Source organism: Ictalurus punctatus, chromosome 9 (assembly GCF_001660625.3).
Source record: "Ictalurus punctatus breed USDA103 chromosome 9, Coco_2.0, whole genome shotgun sequence".
In the NCBI taxonomy this organism is placed as follows: Eukaryota; Metazoa; Chordata; class Actinopteri; order Siluriformes; family Ictaluridae; genus Ictalurus; species Ictalurus punctatus.
Genome location: NC_030424.2, coordinates 29501984 through 29523823, shown reverse-complemented (window position 1 = coordinate 29523823; position 21840 = coordinate 29501984). Strand labels below are relative to the sequence as shown.

The 21840-nt window shown below is 41.9% G+C and overlaps 1 protein-coding gene across 1 annotated transcript in view; it reads left to right on the top strand.

The window, feature by feature from the left end:
* The first annotated feature begins 222 nt into the window (after positions 1-222).
* LOC128633618 (uncharacterized) overlaps positions 223-21840 on the top strand; it is a 29491-nt gene continuing 7873 nt past the window's right edge. Inside the window, exons 1-3 of the mRNA XM_053682948.1 lie at positions 223-266; positions 5526-5679; positions 14902-15025. Of these exons, the coding sequence (XP_053538923.1) occupies positions 223-266; positions 5526-5679; positions 14902-15025 (322 nt within the window). The remainder of the gene's footprint in view (positions 267-5525; positions 5680-14901; positions 15026-21840) is intronic.

The following is a 21840-nucleotide window of genomic DNA, read 5'->3' as shown; positions in this document are numbered from 1 at the left end:
ACCTGCTTCTGGCTCAACTTCTGTCAACTCTTTGTGACAGAACGAAAGACCAACAATCAGAAGCAGCAGATCGCCAAGATGGTTATCTGGGGTGTCAGGATGCCACCAATGTTAGTGGAGTACTTTGCCACGTTGCGCCAACAGTCGGAAGATTACCAAGCTGCGCTATGAAAGCAGCAGGACGCCAGGAATTACCTGGGCTTCAACTTACCGCCTATGTTCATGCAGGACTACGCCATGCCACGCCAACAGGAGGAGGAGTCCAGGTACAAGGGGGAGTTTGTGTTCAGTACAGAGACCCAGCCCGGGACCGACAGGGTGACCTCAGAGCTCGAACCTGAGCCCCACGAGGTGGGCTCACCTGCCGAGCTCCAGCAAAGGGTCAGCGGGGAGGCACTAGCACCAGGCTTTGATGTCCAAGTTCCAGTCAAGTCTCATGTCCCTGATATCCCAGTCAAGTCTCAAGTCCCTAAGGTTCAAGTCCAGCCTCCAGTCCCTGAGCTCCAGGTCCAGCCTCCAGTCCCTGAGCTCCAGGTCCAGCCCCCAGTCAGGAAGGTCCAAGCCAAGCCTCGCGTCCCTGAGTTCACGTTCAGGCCTACTAAGCCAAATGACCAAATGCCACTCACACCCAGCCAACTTCTGCTCACGGCCAGCCAAGCTCCGCCCATGCCCAAGGTTCACCTAGTGACCTCAGAGCCTCTGCCTCCCCGTTCAGCTGAGGTCGTCGCCCAGCCTCCCCGTTCAGCTGAGGTCATCGCCCAGCCTCCCCGTTCAGCTGAGGTCGTCGCCCAGCCTCCTCGTTCAGCTGAGGTCGTCGCCCAGCCTCCCCGTTCAGCTGAGGTCATCGCCCGCCTGCTCCATGGCAACTAGCGTTCCCCCCTTCTGCTTCGAGGAGACCCACGCTCCTCTCCCTGGCCGCACGGGGGACTTCGCTCGGCCTTCCAGTTCAGCTGGGGACGTCGCTCCACTTTCATGCTCTGCCGAGGAAATATCTCAGCCTCCCTGTGCCATTGTAGAAGCCACCCGGCCTCCTGGTTTTGCGGAGGACATTTTCTCCAGGGGGCCAGGACCACCAGATGGAGGACGTATAATTTTGGTTAATCTTGGGGGAGGGTTCTGTCACGTATCGGGAAACTCTGGACTCCACTTTCCATCAGCCACAGCACTGCTCTAGTTGTCACATGACCACCTGCACTTGATTCATGTTTTGGGTAATGAGCACTCATGTGTGTATATATAGTCCTTGTCTGCACCATTGGTTTGTCTTGCGTTGTCTTAGACTCCCGTTGTTCATGTCTCTGTGTTTTGTTTATTGCCATAGTGGTTTTCCAAGTTGTCTTAGTGTATTCGTTTCATAGTACGTTTGGTTAAATAAATGTCTTTATCTGCACCTGATTCTGGCTCAACTCCGATTTGTGACAATAGACTTAAAGTTAAAACTCTGCTCACACTCAGGTTCCCTTTAAAACACCCAGCACTGCTTGACTTTCTACTATACAGTTATAGGAAAAATATTTCTGATGTCACCGTTGTAGAGGTGTTCTAAATGAATAATTAATAAATCTAATTCCACTGTTCACACACTGTTTTGGTGATTCAGGGTTCCTCACTCACTGGTATTTCTGTTTCAGTTCCCATTTCCATTCAGGTACACTGAGACTTCGCTGACAGTGTATTGAGGTGAACATCTCAAGGCCAATATGTTTATATATATAGTTTTAGAGCGGAGTTAGTGGCAGGTGCTTTGTGGCGGGTTGGCAGCAGAGATCATGTTCAGTGATGGCAACATTACCCGGTGACTGAATGATGGCTGGTATATTGAGCCGCAGTACCTGTGAGTAATCATACAACTTTGTGACCGGTGTTTGTTCAACCCAGCGGTAAGTACGCCTTTCCCTTTATCACACTGGGATTTGGTAGATTTAGTTTGACACTCCGGTCTCTGTGTTAAGGTAAGCATGGGGAGTTGAGCATCTAAATCTTCTCTATGACAAATCCCTAGCCGAAGACACTACATGTGATGCCACTGCTATTTTGCTTGACTGTTTTCCTTCCCTGTTTTGCTTGACTGCTTTGCTTATGGGCATTTTACTGGGCTGGTTTGCTTATGGGATTTGCTTTGGCTATGTTGATTAGAGGCACGCTTGGGCTGTCTGTTTACATGCCTTGCTTCTGGTGTGTTGCATATCAGCTTTCATATCAGTATGTAGTGGCGGTGTCAGTGAGCCTGAGTATTATAGCCACCACACCACGGTGTCTGTAATAGTTTTGTTTTTCAGTCTTTGCTTATTGTTTACTGTTTTTGTATCATTTTGGCTTAATTGGTGTTTTCTTTTTCTCCAGTAGTTAGCGAGTCTTTGAGTAGGACGGGGAGGCTTCATTTGGTGCTGTGTATTTCATAGCGTGCTCAGTGTGCCGACACAACAACTTTCTTATGGTGTAGGTAGTGTCTAATGATTTGATGTGGATTAAGGCGAGTTTGGTTGAGCTCCCGGGTTGCAACTGGCCTGCCTTGTTCCTGCCCAGCCTGGGCCTGGAGAAGTGCTAGTTTTAAAATTCTTATTGTGCTTTATGGGAGAGCAATTTTATATTTATATGATGCGTTTTAATGAGGCTTAAGTGTTATAATATAATGTACTATAATGTAGCTTTTGTAATTAATGGTGCAGTTGAGAGCAGACAATGACCGGTTGTGTCATGAACAGATGCCAGGTGAATTACCTGGTCAAGGTTGAGCTGCTTTTGTTGCCACCATGGCAGTGCCTGACCCTCCCCAACCAGTTGATGCTGATCCTGTGGTGCCGGAACGGTTTGTTTTTGTGCCTAGGGACAGGCGATGTCCAAAATTTTGTGACAAATAAGGCACAAGAATTGACGAGTGGGTGGATGAGGCTCAAGCCATGCTTGAAAATTAATCAGCTTCTTCTGATTTGATTATATAACCACAGCAGCCACACCTGATTCCACCTGTGGTTGGTAATATAAAAACAGCAGCCACACCTGATTCCACCCTTTTAATCAGTTGAGCTTGGCTTTCAGTAGACTCAGGTGTGGCTTCTGCTTGGTTGGATTGAAAACCTGCACTCAAGCCAGCCGATTGGACATCTCTACTATAGAACATCTGTGGGGTGCTCTAGTCAGGATGAACTGAAAGTTTTCTTGGTTGAAACTTGGAGAAAACTCGGACACAAATTCATACCCACTCAAATTCATACACGCTCTGACAAGATGGGACTTCTAGATGTGAGATTGGAATACATCCTAGTTGGAATGCCAGTCCATCACAGGCAGGGGCAGACACTGTATGGGCCTCTGTGTTCGAATACATACACAATGACATGGATCTACAACTACATATTCATTACAAATATATGTAGTTAAATATGCCTAACTAATGGGTGTTGTATGCTGGTTGCATTGTGCAAATAATTTTGGTGTGATTGTGATTTATTTTTTGTGACTCTTTGTAGTAGATAACTTCCTTTGTCTGTGCACACACAAGAAAGGCTTCCGTGTTTGAAGCATTGTCTTCCACAGGATCATCCCTCAGTTCCTGTGTCAGGCATGAGACTTCACTAACTAATATATGTGTATTTTGATAATGATGTCTTTATTGGTCACATATACATTACAGCACAGTGAAATTATTTTCTTTGCATACTCCAGCATGTCAGGAAGCTGGGGTCAGAAGGCAGGGTCAGCCATGATAGAGTGCCCCTGGAACAGAGAGGGTTAAGGGCCTTGCTCAAGGGCGCAACAGTGGCAGCTTGGCAGCACTGGGGCTTGAACCCCCAGCCTTCCAATCAGTAACCAAGAGCCTTAACCGCCAAGCCAGGAGGTAAAAGTGCAGGACTCGCATCACAAACTCTTCAGGATTTGTATAAAGAATTTGTAAATATCTAATAAACCTTTGAACACTGGCTTATATTTTTGACAGAATCTTTATCTTAATCTTTGTTAGAAAATGATAATGTGGCTTTGATTAACTCTCAAAGATAGGATGTTACTGCCTTTTTGCAGTTATTTGTGTCTGTTCTTAAATGTTGTTTCAGTGATTTCTAAGGCTATGAGTCTGACCAACCAGCAGTAAAAGGTTTATGATTTCCAGAAGACACCCCATCAATGTTCTAACCAAGTCCTAATTTCTATAATTACTCTTTGACAACTTGTTAAATGTCTCCAGCGCTTTCCTTTTGACATACCCCAGCTCCAAACTAATTTGATTTCAGTAAATTTTTGATGGAAATTAGACTAACAAAGGCAGTTTGCATAAGTCATGAAGTCTGAAGACAGCAAATAGCAGCTCAGTTTTTCACATACTACAGAAAGGCTTTGAAGGGCACTGAGATGGCTGACTTCACTGGCATAATTTGTCACTGCATTTTTACACAGAAGTGCAGGACACCAAGCCTGGAAATATTAAATCTAAGCAATGTAAAATTCAAGCGCCCTTAAAAAAGGTCACAAAAAAGATGACTTCTTGAGCCATAGAGAAGATCGCAGAGCTCTTGGTGTTGTATAATGATCCATGTGCACAAGATTCGAGTTTATAAGATATAAGTACTTAGAAAAACAAGAAAAACAAAAAGGTTATATTAACTGAATTCATTACATGAGTATTAACAGGGAACGTTATAGAATAATCTAATAGCAGCCAATGGACCCTTTGCAATATGAGAAGGTTGTCTTGGACACTACCTCATCCTTTGAAACATTACTGTGGAAGTGGGGGTATAATGTACTGTGGTTCAGCACTGGTTTGTGAATGGAGCGTGGAGCCAGGAAAAGTGACTATTAAGGATCCCACACCTGTGTGAAATTTTGCTTGTTTGCTAATGAGTGTTAGCAAACAAGGATAAAGAGGGGTGAGATGAGAGCCATGAGAGAGAGAGAGCTGAGCAGCACAGAGCAGAGTGTCTGTGTGCCTTTGTAGTAAAATGCTGAAAAGTGACAAGTAAAATAAGGGAACCATGTCTGCTTCCCATCTCCTCATTCCTGACCCAACCCAGGAAAGTATAACACTGGTGCTGGAACCCAGGACTTTGAGAAAGATTTGCTGTCACGGAGTCCTTGTCACTTGCTGAGGTTGTCAATGACCCTCACTGGCATCCATCAGATGCAACACCAGGCCCTCCTTGATCTTTGTACGTAGCAGAAGCATTATTTCCAGGCCCTTTACCAAGGTCAAGCAAAGGATCGGCAGGTACTACAGAGCCTGGTCCAACTGGTGGGTACTCCAGCTGCAGCCCCGATGGCTGCTGCAGACATGCCCCACATTACACTCGAAAATGTGACCACAGGACAACCCAAAAGTGTTTGTTGAGCTCTTTGAGAGTGCAGCAGTTGTGTGTCACTGGCCAGAGTCACAGTGGGCAGTCCTTTTGCCACTACTACTGTCAGGCGAATCTGAGCTTGTGGCCCAACAGCTTCCAGTCACAAACCTACTAGAGTACCAGGACCACAAAGGGGGCCAATTTGCAATGGGTAGGCCGCAACACCGAACAGCACCAAGAAACCTGTCAAAGGTGGCTGCAGGCAGGGGAGTGCAGCAGCAAGGATGTCGTCGACCTAGTGGTGCTGTACCAGTTCATTGCCGGACTACTGCAGGGGACAGTGGAATGGGACCATGGCATTGGACACAGTCTGCCACCCCCTTTACTAGACAAGGCAGTCCAGCTGGTAGAGGAACAATTGTCGGTGTATCCTGGGACAGGTGAGCCCTCCTTTTCTCCCTCCCCCTCTCTCTGTCACTCTTGCTCTTCCCCTTTTTCCTTCTGCCCTCCCACTGTCCCTGCCCCATGGAAACAGGGGCTAATCTAAGCCCAGGCATTTCCAGGACAAATGCCACGTGATGGAGATGGTGGCATTGGCCCGGGTCCCTGACACACCACAGACTGTCCCTGACTGAGCTGGGATGCACTCTGCACTGGTGAGTATTCAAGGGGGTACATACCACACATACCTTCTCAAGGTTCTACAGGGTTAGAATTGCCGTCCAAGTGCAGCGGCTATCCCTGAACAAATGTCACCCGACAGTCCATCCACTCTGATTTTACTATTTAAATTTTTGTGGAACGTACGCAAACGAAGACGTCATCAAACATGAAAATGACAAGCAGCAACTCAATTAGTCAGATGTTGCAGAAAGTCTTTGAAGAACAGTGAGACGTAAAAAGCTGCAACACTGAGTGTTTACCTCCGTAACATTTCAGGTATGTTTCAGAACTCTTCTGCAATACTTCAGTGATTTCCCACCACTTGTAAATGTAAACATTTTGTATTCCTTGATGTGTGGGATAATGTCTTATGTTAGTCATATAATTTGATTATGGGGTGATGGGAAGGATTCGAGTCTTAGTCTTACATTTTTTAGGGAGTACCTTGGTAAGTATAGTGTGCATGCAGAAAATTTCAGGTTTGAGCCTCCTCTCATTTTTTAAAATTTTTAAATTTTTTTATGGGGACAAGAAAGTGCAATTTTTTAAAATGCCCCTCACTTTCAGGTTGAAAATTTCTGGTGGGGTCCAGAAACTGAAATTTTCACTGAAATAGGTCCTGCAGATTTAAAGAACCCTGTGAGAGATCATGCCAATATAGACCTCAGTGACAAACATCAGCTATTGTATGTCAATCATAAACATAATTACTTTAAAATGCTGTTAATTTTTTATTAGTAGTTATGCTTATATTACATCTGTTAAATTCTCAAAATACATAAATAAAGTAGGCTTTTCCCCCAAGATTTCTACTAGCGCTAGTTCTGTAACCAGTGGAAACTCAAACTCAGATCTTTTACAGTAGAATGCTACTATAGAGGACTTTTTCCAGTTCTTATCTAGTTTCCCACCAGAGATATTCAACCTGAAATTGAGAGGATTTTTTTTTAATGCACTCTCTCATCCCCATAAAAAAAGAGGTCTCAAACCTTAAATGTTCTGCATGCACACTATACTTACCTAGGTACCCCCTAAAAATTAAGACCGACTCAAACCCTTCCCAATGTAAGTTGATCCTAAAAGTGGAACTGTGAGCAATCTTGAGTTGGACTTAAGTTCTAAGTCTAAGGAACAAGAATGTGCTAAATGGTTATATATGTCCGTGTACCTTGTACTATGCTCTAGAGACCAATTTTTGTTCCAAGGAGTCCAGACCATCCTGAGCTGAGATATAATGTTTGATTTGTAATGGTAAAATTAGGCCTTAAGAAAGACAGATGGGTATTAAATGGAGATTTTTGAGATTTTGAGCTAGTATTGATAAAACCCAGCTGAAAGTAAAAAGGGCTCTTCTTAGGTATAACTAAAAGTTAGAATGTGTAAGAGTTTCCTGGTTTTTGCTAGATAATTCCCACTGTTGTTTGATTAAAAAAACAACCCCAAACTACTACACAAGCAGCACCTACATCAGACCAGTGAATCCTGATCACAATGTGTCAAAGGTACAAAGGTCAGTTTTGCGGTCAGCCCCCAACCTTTTTGGGGCTCAGGGCATCACCAATTTCAGAGGCAAAAAGATGCTATTTAATTGCACAACTTGCTCCTATTTGCTGCCACCAAGACGCAAGCCATTAGTGATATGCCACTCATTGAGGAAAGTCTCCTCTTCCTGGGCATTATTTAGAGGCCTTCTCCAAGTTGTACAGGGTTAGAATTTCCCTCCAAGTGCAACGGCTATCCCTGAACACATGTCACCTGTCTGTCCATCCACTCTGATTTGATTATGTAAAGTGGAAAAGTACGCAAACAAAGACGTCATCAAACATGAAAATGACAAGCAGCAGATCAATTAGTCAGATGTTGCAGAAAGTCTTTAAAGAACAGTGAGACATAAAAAGCTGCAACACGAGTGTTTACCTCCGTAACATTTCAGGTATGTTTCAGAGCTCTTCTGCAATACTTCAGTGATTTCCCACCACTTGTAAATGTAAATATTTTGTATAGCTTGATGTGTGGAATAATTTCTTATGTTAGGCATTTTTACCCAGCAAGGGTGATTGTGACTTTAGAAACACCAACTATAGCACAAAATTTAGTACCAGAAGTACTAAGTAAATAATGTTAGATAGTTTAATGTCATGTAATATGTCATGGAACCTTTTTATGCCATTTACCACTTATACCAGCTCTGTCCCGGTACTGATGAGTCTAAATCCTGACTGAAAGATTTCAGAAATGTTATTCCTGTGCAAGCTTGAGCCTAAATGCTGAACTACAACTTTTTATAAGATCCTGGAAATAAACGGGAGGTTTGATAATGGACTATAAACAAAGTCAGGTTTTTCAATCAGTGGTTTAATAACTGCTAGTTTACAGGATTAATATACATAATGGATGAGTTGATTATATTTAAAAAAGAATTGATTGCTTTTGGTACTATCTGTTTGAGGAGGAAATGTATAGGTAAGGCATGTAGTACAAAAGTTGATTTGAAATTAGTTCAGTCTGTTGGGCAGAAGTAAAGGATTCTAATCTCTCTACTGATGCGACTATATTGTTTTCTACATATAGTTATCAAATTGTCCAACTTTAATACTCAGAATATTCACAATATTGTCATAGAAAAAAATCATAAAATCATTGCCACTCCAGACCGTTTACTCTCTTTCCATGCAATTGAGTACTACTGATTTAGTTTGATGCCATTTACGTTCTAACTTTTTTGACTAGTCTGTTTTAAGGTGCGTATGATCGTAATATCATAGTACTCTTTTTAAAAAATATTTATTTATTTATTTATTTTTTAGAGAATACCTTGAAAAGTATAGTGTGCATGAAGAAAATTTCAGGTTTGAGACTTCTCTTATTTTGTTGTTTTATGGGTGTGTGAAAGTGCTTTTTAAATTTTATTTTATTTTTTACTTCCCCTCACTTTCAGGTTGAATATTTCTAGTGGGAAACCAGATATGAAACTGAAATTTTCACAGAAATAAGTCCTGCAGATTTGCCAATCTCATTTGACAGATCATGCCAACATAGACCTCATTGATAAGCATAAACTATTATATGTCAATCATAAACATAATTACTGTAAAATCCGGTACATTTCTACTATTTGTTATACTTAAAATACGTCTGTACATTTCTCAAAATAAATAAATAAAGTAGGCTTTTCCCCCAGATTTCTACTAGCCCTTGCTCTGTAACCAGTGGACACTCAAAACTTTTACAGCAGAATGTTACTATAGAGGACTTATTCTTGTGAAAATTTCCGGTTCGTATCTGGTCCCCCACCCGATATATTCAACCTGAAAGTGAAAGGAATTTCCGTAATTTCCGGACTATAAGCGGATACTTTTTTCACACGCTTTGAACACTGCGGCTTAAACAATGACGCGGCTAATTTATGGATTTTTACGGGTTGACGAGCTTCACGCCGCCAAAACATTTAGCCTCGTCACATCGGACCGATGAAATTACCGAACAGGTCACCGTGGACCAATGAAACCGTTCGAATTAAATCAAATGCACTCACACTAAATTCTTCAGATCGGTCATTTTGCGCCTCATCACGGAAAACACACGAAGAAATGCACGTGATGCAGCTTTCAAGTTAAAGGCGATCGATCTGGCTGTCGAAGAAGGAAATAGCATGCGAAGAGCAACTTTTGCTCAAGTTTGCCAGTGGATCCTAACAGCGTGGAGCAGTGTCAAAAAATCTACCATCACCAATGGGTTTCGAAAGGCTGGACTGCTGCGTGATGAAGACGACAGCACAAGCTCAAGGGCGAATTTGCCTCGAGATGTAAGTGACATTGAGAGCAACAACGAAATAGAGACTGAGGAAGTGTGTGACGAAGTACCGGTAATTCTGAGGCTGTTCGATTCCGACACTGAAGAAGGCGACTTTAGTGGTTTTAGTGCGCAGGAGGAAGATTAAGATGGCGATCAATGACTCTTCCTCGTAGGCAGCTGTTGTGTGTTTATTTTTATTTTATTTTATTTTATTTTTATTATTTTATTTTTTTTAAACCAGTCGTGTTACAGGCACTGTTCGGGGAAAAAGCATTCACGGTACGTATTTAAAAAAATAAATAAGTGTAAATATCTGTGTAAAGAATATATTTTCTGTGTAAATATCTCATGTTACAACGTGGACACCTACGGCTTATAGACAAGTGCGGCCTATATATGTACAATTTTTTTTTTCTTTTTAAAGTTAGTGACTGCGGCTTATATTCAGGTGCGCTCAATAGTCCGAAAATTACGGTTTTTAAAATCGCACTCTCTCACCCCCACAAAAAAGTATCAAATGTTCTGAAATTTTCCGCATGCACAATGTACTTACCTAGGTACCATCTAAAAAAACAAGACTGAGACTCAAACCCTAATATACATTTATGCTAAAAGTGGAAATTTGGACTTAAGTTCTAAGTCTAAGGAACAAGAATGTACAAAATGCTTATATGTCCATGTACCTTGTAATATGCTCTAAAGAGCCGTTTTAGTTCCAAGGAGCCCAGATTATCTTCAGATGAGATATTGAGGTTTCCGTAAACAGCTGTATAACCAAAATGTATTGTGTTCCATAACACAAAGGTCCCGTCGTAAATTTTAAAACTGGTGGTTCTGCAATGCCAATACATCGAGGTAATCACTAAAAAGAGAATTATTTAAAATGGTCGAGCAACCAACTTTACAATTATTGGACCACTTAAGATGGAATGAACCCTGACTAAAACATCCCGTGCCCCTTAAAGCCGAGCTAAATTCATGTGCGGCAAAATAATCTCCTATAGCCAGAGAACTTTCAACAGGCTTCTCAGCGGTGGCTTCACATGTGACATATAAAAATGCTTGGAGATTTGAGAAGAATTGCATTATGGGTATTCTAGTGATGTCACATGATGTCACGTGCATGTTAACCCCCAAAATAAGTTGCATCACAAAACTACCACAACAAATACATGTGACATATCAAAACACTTGGCTCAATGAGGAGAATTGTGGTTTGGGTGTTTGGACTGCTATAAAGCCTATTATATTAAAATCTTAAATACAATCATTACAGATACCAATATATGTCGAGTTAGTTATGCTTCAGTGCCCTGCGATGGATTGGCACCCTGTCCAAGGTGTGCCTTGTGCCTGATGCTCCCTGGGATACGCTCCAGGTTTCCCGTGACCCTGAAAAGGATTAAGCGGTATAGAAGATGGATGATTGGATGGATGGAGTTATGCTTCAACACCTATGCACATGCACCCCCTGCTGACCGGAATGAGCAGCTGCATGTAGGTGTCGAATTTTGCAAGTACCACTCTCATTATTATTATTATTATTATTATTATTATTATTATTATTATTATTATTAGTAGTAGTAGTAGTAATAATATTCTGAGACCCATAATTTCTAAACGCTACTCCCAGAGGTTTCAAGCTACATTCACCAAACTCTAAAGTCCTCCAGCCTGTTCTGACTCAAGTTGCTGTGACTTTTCTTATCTGATTTACGGAATTACGGAATTCCCATTATAGGAGTTCAAATTCGCCAAAATTCCCATTGACTTCCATAAGTTTTTTTTGACTATTATAACTCCTTGAGCTTTCAAGCTACTTCCACAATACTCAGCACTGTCCCTCAAACTGTTCAGACTGACCTGGCACTATTTTTTTCTAACTGATCAGACATATGGTTTTCCCATAACAGACAACCAAATATCCCCAAAACTCCCACTCACTTACATACAGACAGAATGTTCTGAGCCTGGTTCAAAATTTTCAAGATGTCAAACTCCAACTATCAAAACTCACATACACCTGCGTGCACACTTCCTGAAGCCCCTCTTCTCTCCCTCTCACTCGGTCAATATACCTGTAACATACCTGTAACCTCTCACTTCATCTATCTCTCTATCTATTTATGCAACTCTACAAGTATTGGCACCTTATCTATCTATCTATCTATCTATCTATCTATCTATCTATCCAATCAACTCTAAGTGTTGGCACCCTAGCTATCTATCGAGCTCTACAAGTATTGGCACCAAATCTGTCTATCCAGCTCTACAAATATTGGCACCCTAACTAACTGTCTCTCTTTGTTTCTTAAAATTGTACATTACCTTCAGACTTAAAACTGATAACTATTTTAAACTTTCAGACTGGCTTTGTCAAGCCAACCTCAAACTTTACGTATCTAGTGTAGTTCTTAGACTATTAATATGTTGTTACAGTATATTGTGGTTGTGAATATCACTGTAGTCACAGTTTTTATCAGGACTGCTGAGGGATTTTATTTATTTCTTCTATTTTATTTCTTATTTCTTAGAGTTTACCAACATCAATGATGAAGCAGCATCTGTTCATACTCCTGTTTTTCACAGTGAATTAAGTGTGTGTGTGTGTGTGTGTGTGTGTGTGTGTGTGTGTGTGTGTGTGTGTGCGCATACAGCAGCAACTTCCATATGAAAACAAAACATGTAGGTGAGCTGCTCTGTGCTGTGTAAGGGGTGCTTTAAACTGAAGGCTTCACCTGATATACAGAAGGGATGTATACTTCATCCTCCTGAAGTAGTAGTCCTACTACTTCTAGTTTAGGACACCCTAAACAATAAAAAAAATTGTTTAAATTTTTCTCAATCGCTTTGGCTCATTAACATTCTCTAAACTTTAAGTGCAATTGTCACTGTTAATTGTTTTATGGGACATCACAACTCTATTGCATGTCTGCAAAATGAGTAACTCACCCAAAACATTCAATTCATGCATCAAAACCTAGTTATTGCGTCAGTAAATTGGCTCACTGTGTGAGCCATACTGGTCAAAATGTTTAGATGTTTTTTTCACCATGGTAGTCAACCCTGGAAATGTTTATTATACACAACATTTTGTTCAAATATTTCGTTGACATTTGAAGGCTTAATACATTTGAATGTCAGTTTTGAAAAAGAATATGCACATTTGTATGTCCATTTTTACACATTTCTTTATATATATATATATATATATATATATATATATATATATATATATATATATATATATATATATATATATATATATATATATATGAACATAAAATTGCCACAAATTACATCCATGCAAAAAAAAAACAAGAAAAAAATATACATGTTTACATGTAACATGTTTATTAGTGTACCAGCACCTAAAAAGGTCAACATCTTGAGGTAAATTACAGAAAAGGTGAAATAGGTGTGAATTAAGTAAAGAAATTGTCTTGACATGAAAATGCAAAGAAAAAAATGATCTACACTGTACCCAGGTGATCAAACCAACAGGAATCACAAAGCGGACACTGCTATTTTAAAATAGTTTACGGTGTCTTGGCCAAAGTGCTGGACGTGTTGAAAAAGCTTTATGGCGAAATAGGAACAATTTAAAAGCCAGCTTTCATCCATACTGGTCTTTAAACATTCTTTCCCTCATATGCACAACCTTCTTCTTCAGCGTTTCTTTGGTTATAATTGAATGAGTAGTTTTATTTGTTCTAATTCATGGGTTTTGTGTTGGCTGGCTTCGTTTATTTGTCATATTCTTTAATTAATGCCAGTGATGGCTTAGTGGTTAAGGCTCTGGGTTACTGATCAGAAGGTTGGGGGTCATGGCTGACCCTGTGCTCTGACCCCAACTTCCTAACAGGCTGGCATATGCAAAGAATGAATTTCACTGTACTGTAATGTATATGTGATAAATAAAGGCTTCTCTTCTATTCTTTGAAAACAGATGAGTTTCACACAATTTTGTTGATAGTACTCTTAGGCTGCATTCACACTGCAGGCAAGAAAAGCCCAAATTAGATTTTCTGACCAAATCCAATTTTGTTAAGTTATGTGAAACTATATGTGGTCTATATCTGACATTAGTCTGAATAGATCACGTTCCTTAACTGTACCGCATGTGCAAAGCAACAGTGTGTCATGTGATGCGTTCAAGCTCGCTGTGAAAGGGGCACATTATTCGGCCATTCCCACTTCTATGGTTCACATCATTTGGTTTCTTTAAATTGCTTTTCTTTGTTTCAAATTCAATTTTATTGTTTTTTTCATTTTTCATTAACACAATCCCTTAACCCTCACCAACTATTCCCAGAATACTCCGGTTTCCTTCCCCAGTCCAAAGACTTGCATGGTAGGCTGATTGGCGTGTCTAAAGTGCCCATAGTGTATGAATGTGTGTGAGTGTGTATGTGATTGCGCCCTGCGATGGATTGGCACCCTGTCCAGGGTGTACCCCGCCTTGTGCCTGATGCTCCCTGGGATAGGCTGCAGGTTCCCCCACGACCCTGAAGAAGGAGTAAGCGGTAGAAGATGGATGGATGGATGGATGGGATTTGCCCCATCCTGATTTCATCTGTTTGTGTATATCTCATACTAATCATCAAATGAAATACAACATAAAACAAAGGCAACCTGAGTAAACACACAATACAGTTTTTATTTATTTATTTATATTGAAGCAAAAAAAGTTATTGAACATCTATCACCCATGTGAAAAATGGTCTGACAATAATTGTCTGAAGAAGTTTGTGAGGGAAATTATTAATTTTTACTTTGTACTAGTTTTGTGTTCTGTTCATGTTCATCTGAGGATAACGTCAAAAAAGGTCATGTCACATCATTTAGATTAGTACAGAATGTTTATCTGCTTACAGAAACACCAGCATGTTTTTCTGTTAAGGATTCAGCCCCAAAACAAAGTATGCACATAATGTAATGACATTCAGTCTAAAGAGGACTCGGAGGAAAGTCACTCTCATCCTGTATTCAAACTAAGCTGTCTATTTACAACAGATGACACAACGTTATAGAGAAGGTGGTGTGTTAACTAAGTAGTATAATGATTAAGATTTATTATTGCTATATCCTGGTGTGTGTGTGTGTGTGTGTGTGTGTGTGTGTGTGTGTGTGTGTGTGTGTGTGTGTGTGTGTGTGTGTGTGTGTTCAGGGAGAGCCACTTATTAAGAAGGGCAGAGCGAACCCACAGGTCTACATAGACCTCGAGATCGGAAATAAACCTGCAGGAAGACTGCGCATGTTACTCCGAGCTGACGTGGTGCCCATGACTGCAGGTACGAGTGTGATTTATCAAATATTCTAGCAGTTTTCCTGAACAGATAACTGAACCCTCATGCTTCTGCTGTAATCGTATGTCGCATTTATTGTTGTCCTTTATTGAATATGAATTTAAGGTGTAGAAGAAAAGAGTATGAAAATATGAAAAACATATTTTAACTGCGAGTTACTTTAAAAAGAAAATCAAAGTTGTTCTGCTTTGAAGATAGTTTAAAATGAAGTTCCTGGCTTGACCACTGGGTGTCGCTGTCACACTAAATCAAATCCCGAGGACGATCAGGTCTCGGTCTCCTCCTTTTCTCCGCTGTTATCTTGATTTCATGAACACTGATAAAATGAGGAAAGTGATTCATCTTCTAAGTAAACCAGAAGTTAGCTGAAGCTGTTTAGATTTAGCAAAATCTAAACAGCCCTCTGATCAATATTTCCTCAAAACTACACCACCACCAAGGGTAAAACACCTACTTTCTAATGAGAGAGGTGGAACTTTCTAATTGGACAGATAGCAGTGACATTTTTATTATTAATTCAAGACAGTCTCACAGTAAGCTGCACCTTTAGCTCTTCAGTGTTGATTTATTTGTCATTCTTCTTTGGGTAGAGAACTTCTGTTGTCTGTACACACAAGAAATGCTTTGGCGTTAAAGACAGCGGTTTCCACAGGATCATCCCTCAATTCATGTGTCAGGGAGGAGACTTCACCAACTACTATGTGTGAGTGTGTAAATGTGTTAAAACTTGAGACCAGTAAAACTACAAAGATTTGTAAGGCCTTGTATAGATAGATAGGGATCTCCTACATATAGGTTATCAAAACCGAACCAAATCCTAATTTGTATAATTACTCTTCAAGGACAACTTGTTAAACGTCTCCAATCCTTTCCTTTTGACATACCCCAGCTCCAAACTCGTTTGATTTAAGAAATTTTGTTTATGGAAAGTAGGCGTACAAGGACACTGCAGTGTGCATAAGTCATCAAGTCTGAAAGAAAACAAATAGCAGGTCAGTGTATCACATAATGCAGGAAGTCTCTGAAGGACACTTGGAGGGGAAATGTTTTTGACATAAATGAAATTTCTTTGGATAATTTATTATTATGTATATAAAATATACTCCTGGAAGCCAAAAAAAAAATGGAAACAATAACACGGATCTCAAAAAATAGAAATCCAAAGTCAAAAGGACAAGCCAATAGTCACTCTCAAATCATGTCATATTGTCAGTAGTGAATGTTGTCCAAGAAAATTTCTGAACTATGTTTTTTTTTTTTTGTCTGCTAATTGAACTTAATTGTGTTCCCTTTCAAAGGGAACTCTATGTTGCATTTAGCATAACACTATGGGAGCGCCCGTGCGTGCGACCGGCATCTGAAGCTTGTGTAAAATCATGCCATGATCAGGTGATGTGGCAATTAAGTGCGTCGCGTGATTATATATATATATATATATATATATATATATATATATATATATATATATATATATATATATAATATAATATAATATATGGCACCTGTGAACTGCGCCATCAGCCTTATTATCTTCAGCGAGACTACATGTCAGTTGTTTGTGTAAAGAAACAAAATGTGCTTAATTTCCTCTCAAAATCTCTGGACTTTTCTATCCCTTTAAAAAAAAAGAGAAGGAAAAAAAGGAATGAGCGAGAAAGAAAAATGAGTAAGAGAATTCAGGAAGTGTGTTATGCCTTGCTCCTGTTTCATCATGGGGAGTAGTGCACACTTTCTGTATGAAGTGACTATGGATGGAGCATGTGACGACAGCCCTCGAGAGGTCTGACTGCACATTGTAACGCCTACATTAGGCAGCTCCGCTCGCGACTTGCTCTCTTCTCAGAAGCCGAATGGAGTTGGGTTTCAGAAGCCTTGTGGATCTGAGCTGGCCGCTGCCGAGGCAGCTAGCCGTTTCAAGTCCAGGAGATCTCTTATGGATCCGGAAGAGGAGCCGGAGACGAGCGCTGCTCTATCTCTATCGACTCCTGCTTCCGCTATGGAAAGCCAAAAAAAACCCCAAAAAAACACACACACTAAAATAATAGTAATAATTTCTCTGTGACTCTGAGAAGCCAAAGGGTGCGCTAAAAACTGAGAGCAGCATATAAAGAGCTGCTTGAAGTGAATACTAAGGCTGGATGAGCTTCTTTTTTTTCTCCCCAGTGAAAGTAAATCCCTCACACTGCTGAAAACTCCACTTTCTTCCAAAAGTGCCTGACAAAATATCAGGCTTCTGTGGGAAAACCATACATACACCATATTTTATAACCCCAACGATGTTAGATTATTCGGCAATTGTGCTATTTAGCTATGCAGAAGGTGCAGGAGGCGCATGTGAGCTACCTCTCTCCATCGACAAGCAGGTAATGGGGGGACGGCTTTGACATCCAAGCCACCGTGTAAGACCATTGTGGCATTGGTGGGCAAGACCACTGCAGACAATGACTACCAAGCAGACCTGCTGAGTGAGCTTGACATATGGCTGCATTCAGCCAGTTCCTTCCCTGTTGTGTGGAGTTAATACGGGCATCCACGAGTGGAGCCCAGGCCAGCGCTAGTGCAAGGGAGATACAGAAGGCGAGTATGGCAGCCCGCCAACCCCCGTAGACAGCCAAGGAAACCGGGCGGCCACAGTCACTGCCTGCTACTAGGCCTGATCTGAGAATGGTCATAAAGGCCAAGCAAACAAAGAAGAGCGGTCCTGAGGGGTCATGGAGGGACATATCCGGGGACATGAGGTTGTTAGGGCAGTCAACCCCAGTGGTACTGTAGAGCCTCCCCTAGCCAAGGCTGTCCCAAGTGTTCAGAGTTCTCTGGTCAGCAAGCTATCACAGGGCAAATAAAATCTGATGCTTTCCCTCCAATAGAATGTGGAATAGATAACGTCACCTAAAAGACCATCTGGCAGCATGGAAACTACTGCCAAATGTGTCTCCATGGGTTCTGTCTACAGTAGAAAAGGGTTACCGGGTCCAGTTTAGAGCTCGACCCCCCCAGGTTCAGAGTTGTGCTCACCACAGTAGTCAGCACAGACCAGAGCCCGATGTTAGCGCAGGAAGTAAGATCCCTCTTGGACAAAGGGGAAATAGAACATGTACCCCATTCCTGAGGGAGGGAGGTTTTTACAGCAATTATTTCCTGGTCCGCAAAAAATAGGAGTATGTGGCCAATTTTAGATCTGCGTCATCTGAAGTGTACTCTTCGGACATACAGGTTCAAGATGCTGATGCCCAAACTTATCGTTCCACAGGTTCAGTTTGAGGACTGGTTTGTGACAATAGATCTAAAAGGTGCATATTTCCACATAGCTAAGATCGGGTTCTTCCCTTCGGGCTATCTTTATCCTCTCGCACCTTCACAAAGTGCATGGATGTCATTCTGGCTCCATTGTGACATCCGTGTACTAAACTACCTGGACAACTGGTTAATTCTAGCATGATCCAGGGAACTGGCAGTTCAACATCGAGATGTTGTTCTTGCCCACATGAGGAGCTTGGGGCTCAGGTTGAACCTCAGAAAAGTATGCATTTTCCAGTGCAGTGGACAACTTTTCTAGGGGTTATAAGGTTTCTACTATGATGAGGGCATTTCTATGCCCACCATACATAGGGTCAATCCTATCAACACTGAGCAAGATAAAGCTGGATCTTGGCATCCCCTCCAGTCTCTATGGGAGACTATTGGAGCTTATGGCAGCAGCAGCCAACGTAAATTGAGAGGTCACCATGATGAGGGCAGGCCTATAAATAGGCATGATTTTACACAAGCTTCAGATGCCGGTCGCGCGCAAGGCCGCTCCCATAGTGTTATGCTAAATGCAACGTTTCATTCCCTTCTCAGGGAACAGGGTTAACCCAGACGTTTTTAAGTGCCTAAAATTTTAAACTGCAAATCTAAGCTATGAGAAAATACATTTATTGCATTTAGGAAATCGTTTACAGGTTCAATCTGTCTTGGGTAAAATGTGTGCAGTGATTTTGCTCTTTTTTGTTTCTGAGAAACTTCCTAACATGTTTGTTTCCCTTTCTTGTAAAGAGTAACATTTCTTGAATATTCAAGTTTCATCTATTTTAATCTCACAAACAAAAACTGGCAGTGACAGCTACATTTACATATTTAATAGTACTCAATGACAGCTCATGCCTACTACAAACAGTATCACAAAAGCCTGGTCAGTGCGAGAGGTGAAGAAGAAAACTGAGTTAAAGGGGACTAATCTCTGGTGTGATTTGGTTTAGTATATTTAAAGAAAGCACTCTTGGGCTTTCTTGGTTATGGAGCTGGAGTTGAGGGACCTGATGAAGTCCTATGTCAGGTGAACACCAAGGAAATTGGTGCTCTTGACTATCCCCACAGAGGAGCTGTTGTTCAGCGGAGAGTGGTCGCACCATGCTCTCCTGAAGTCAACAACTATCTCTCTTGTTTTGTCCATGTTCAGAGACAGGTTTTTGTCTCTGTACCGGTCCGTTAGCCACTGCACCTCGTCTCTGTGTGCTGACTAGTTGTTCTTGCTGAAGAGACCCACCACAGTTGTGTCATTGGTGAACTTGATGATGTGATTTGAACTTTGCATTGCTGCACAGTCAGCATAGTGAACAGCAGTGGACTGAGCACACAGCCCTGGGGGCCCCAGTGCTCAATGTGGTAGTGCTTGAGATGCTGTTCCTGATCCGAACTGACTGAGGTCTCCTACTCAGGTAGTCCAGGATCCAGTTGGATAGGGAGGTATACAAGCCCAGCAGGTTCAACTTTCCAATCAGGTGCTGAGTAATGATTGTGTTGAATACTAAACTGAAGTCTATGGATAGCATTTGAATGCATGTGTCATTTTCATCCAGGTGGGTGAAGGCCAGTTGTAGGGTGGTGGCAATGTCATTGTTTGTTGAGAGGTTGGAACGATATGTGAATTGCAGGGTGTCCAGTGTGGGGGCAGCAGGGTTATGATGTGCCTCATTATGAGCGTCTTGAAGCACTTCCTGATGATCGGTGTGGGAGGAAGGGGACCTGAATGTCCTTCTACATCCGCCACGTATCACCAATGTCCATGAAGTGGCTGTGGATTTTCTGGGGCTGTGCATGCTTTGCCTCACTAATGGCCGAGGACCTGTCTCGGGTCCTCAGCAGTCATCCATGGCTTCTGGTTGGAGCGTGTGGTGATGGTCTTGGAGACAGTGACATCATCAATGCAGTGGCTGATCACTGTAGCTGTTCACTGATGCCGTGTATTCCTCCAAGTTGGTGGAGTCACTATCGGTTGCAGCCACCCTGATCATGTGCCAGTCAATGTGCTCAAAACAGTTCTGATGAGCAGAGATGGCTCCTGCTGGCCAGGTTTCACCTGCTTCAGAACCGGTTTGGAGTGTCTGATGAGCAGTCTGTATTCTGAGATTAGCATAACAGAGATGTGGTATGAGTAGCCGAGGTGGGGGCAGGGATCCACCTGCTACACGCCAGGGATGTTTGTGTAAGCAAGATCCAGCATGTTCGCAGATGTCGTTGCAAAGTTCACATGCTGTTGGAATTTAAGGAGCCCTGACTTGAGATTTGCATGGTTAAAATCTCCGGTGATGATAAACAGTCCATCAGGGTGTGCATTCTGCAGTACACTAATATCCTCATACAGTTCACAGAGCGTCCCCTTAGCATTAGTGCTAGTGGAATGTATACTCCAATTATAAGGACCGTGGTGAATTCCTGTTTTAAATGAAATGGAGCTCATTTAATTTGTGTTAAATCCTGTGGTAAATTAAATGGACCACCTTTGTCTACTTACGTGCCACGTGGGTGGCAGCCTGTTGCAGCAGATCTGCTCTTTTTTGGCTAAGTTTAGTATATTTCCCTTGTTTTTTGTGCTTTCTTCGTGTTTCTTTCTACACTAATCCTTGCTGTTGTGTTTGCAGATACGGATACGCAGTTGTGGAGGTTGGCAATATTTATTTTTTTGTTTGATGGACTGTACGGCTCCGCACTTGGAGACCCATTTGGCCACGGCTCTATTGTTTACACTAAGGAGCAGCTGTTAGCACTGAGCAACACCAGGATACTTCCTACAGAAAGACTGGTGATCCCTGAGAAAATTAGGAGAAGGGGAAGCAGAGCTGGACTTTAACGCTGGGAGAGAAAAAAAATGGTACAAACCGTTCATTCCGTCCGTTATTATGGGGAATGTGAGGTCTCTCTCCAATGAGATGGAAGAGCTAACAGCGCTAACCAGGCTGCAGAGAGAGTACCAGGATTGTAGCATCATGTGCTTCACGGAGATGTGGTTGAACAGTCTCAGTACGGATTCACTGGTTACACTGGACGGATTTCAATTTGTGAGAGCGGACAGCAACGCAAAGGAGAGTGGCAAGAGGACGGGTGGGGGAATAGCGATGTTTGTGAATGAGAGACGGCGTAACCCTGGGTATATCAGTGTTAAAGAGCAGTGGTGCACTAAGGATATTGAGTTGCTTGAGGTTAGCATGCAGCCATATTACCTGCCGAGGGAGTTCTCGCACGTCATTGTGATAATTGTCTACATCCCCTCCTCTTCTGATGCTACAGCGGCATGTAAGCTACTTCATACTGTTGTCACAGCAGCAGACATCGCACCCACAGTCCCACCTTCTCATCTCCAGGGACTTTAATCATGCTTCCCTGTCCTCAACTCTCCCCACCTTCACACAGTTTGTTAAATACCACACTAGGGGTAATAAAACATTGGATCTGCTGTATGCAAACACAAAAGATGGATACAGTTCTTCACCCCTTCCCTCACTTGGCCGCTCAGATCACAACCTGGTCCACCTGCTGTCTGT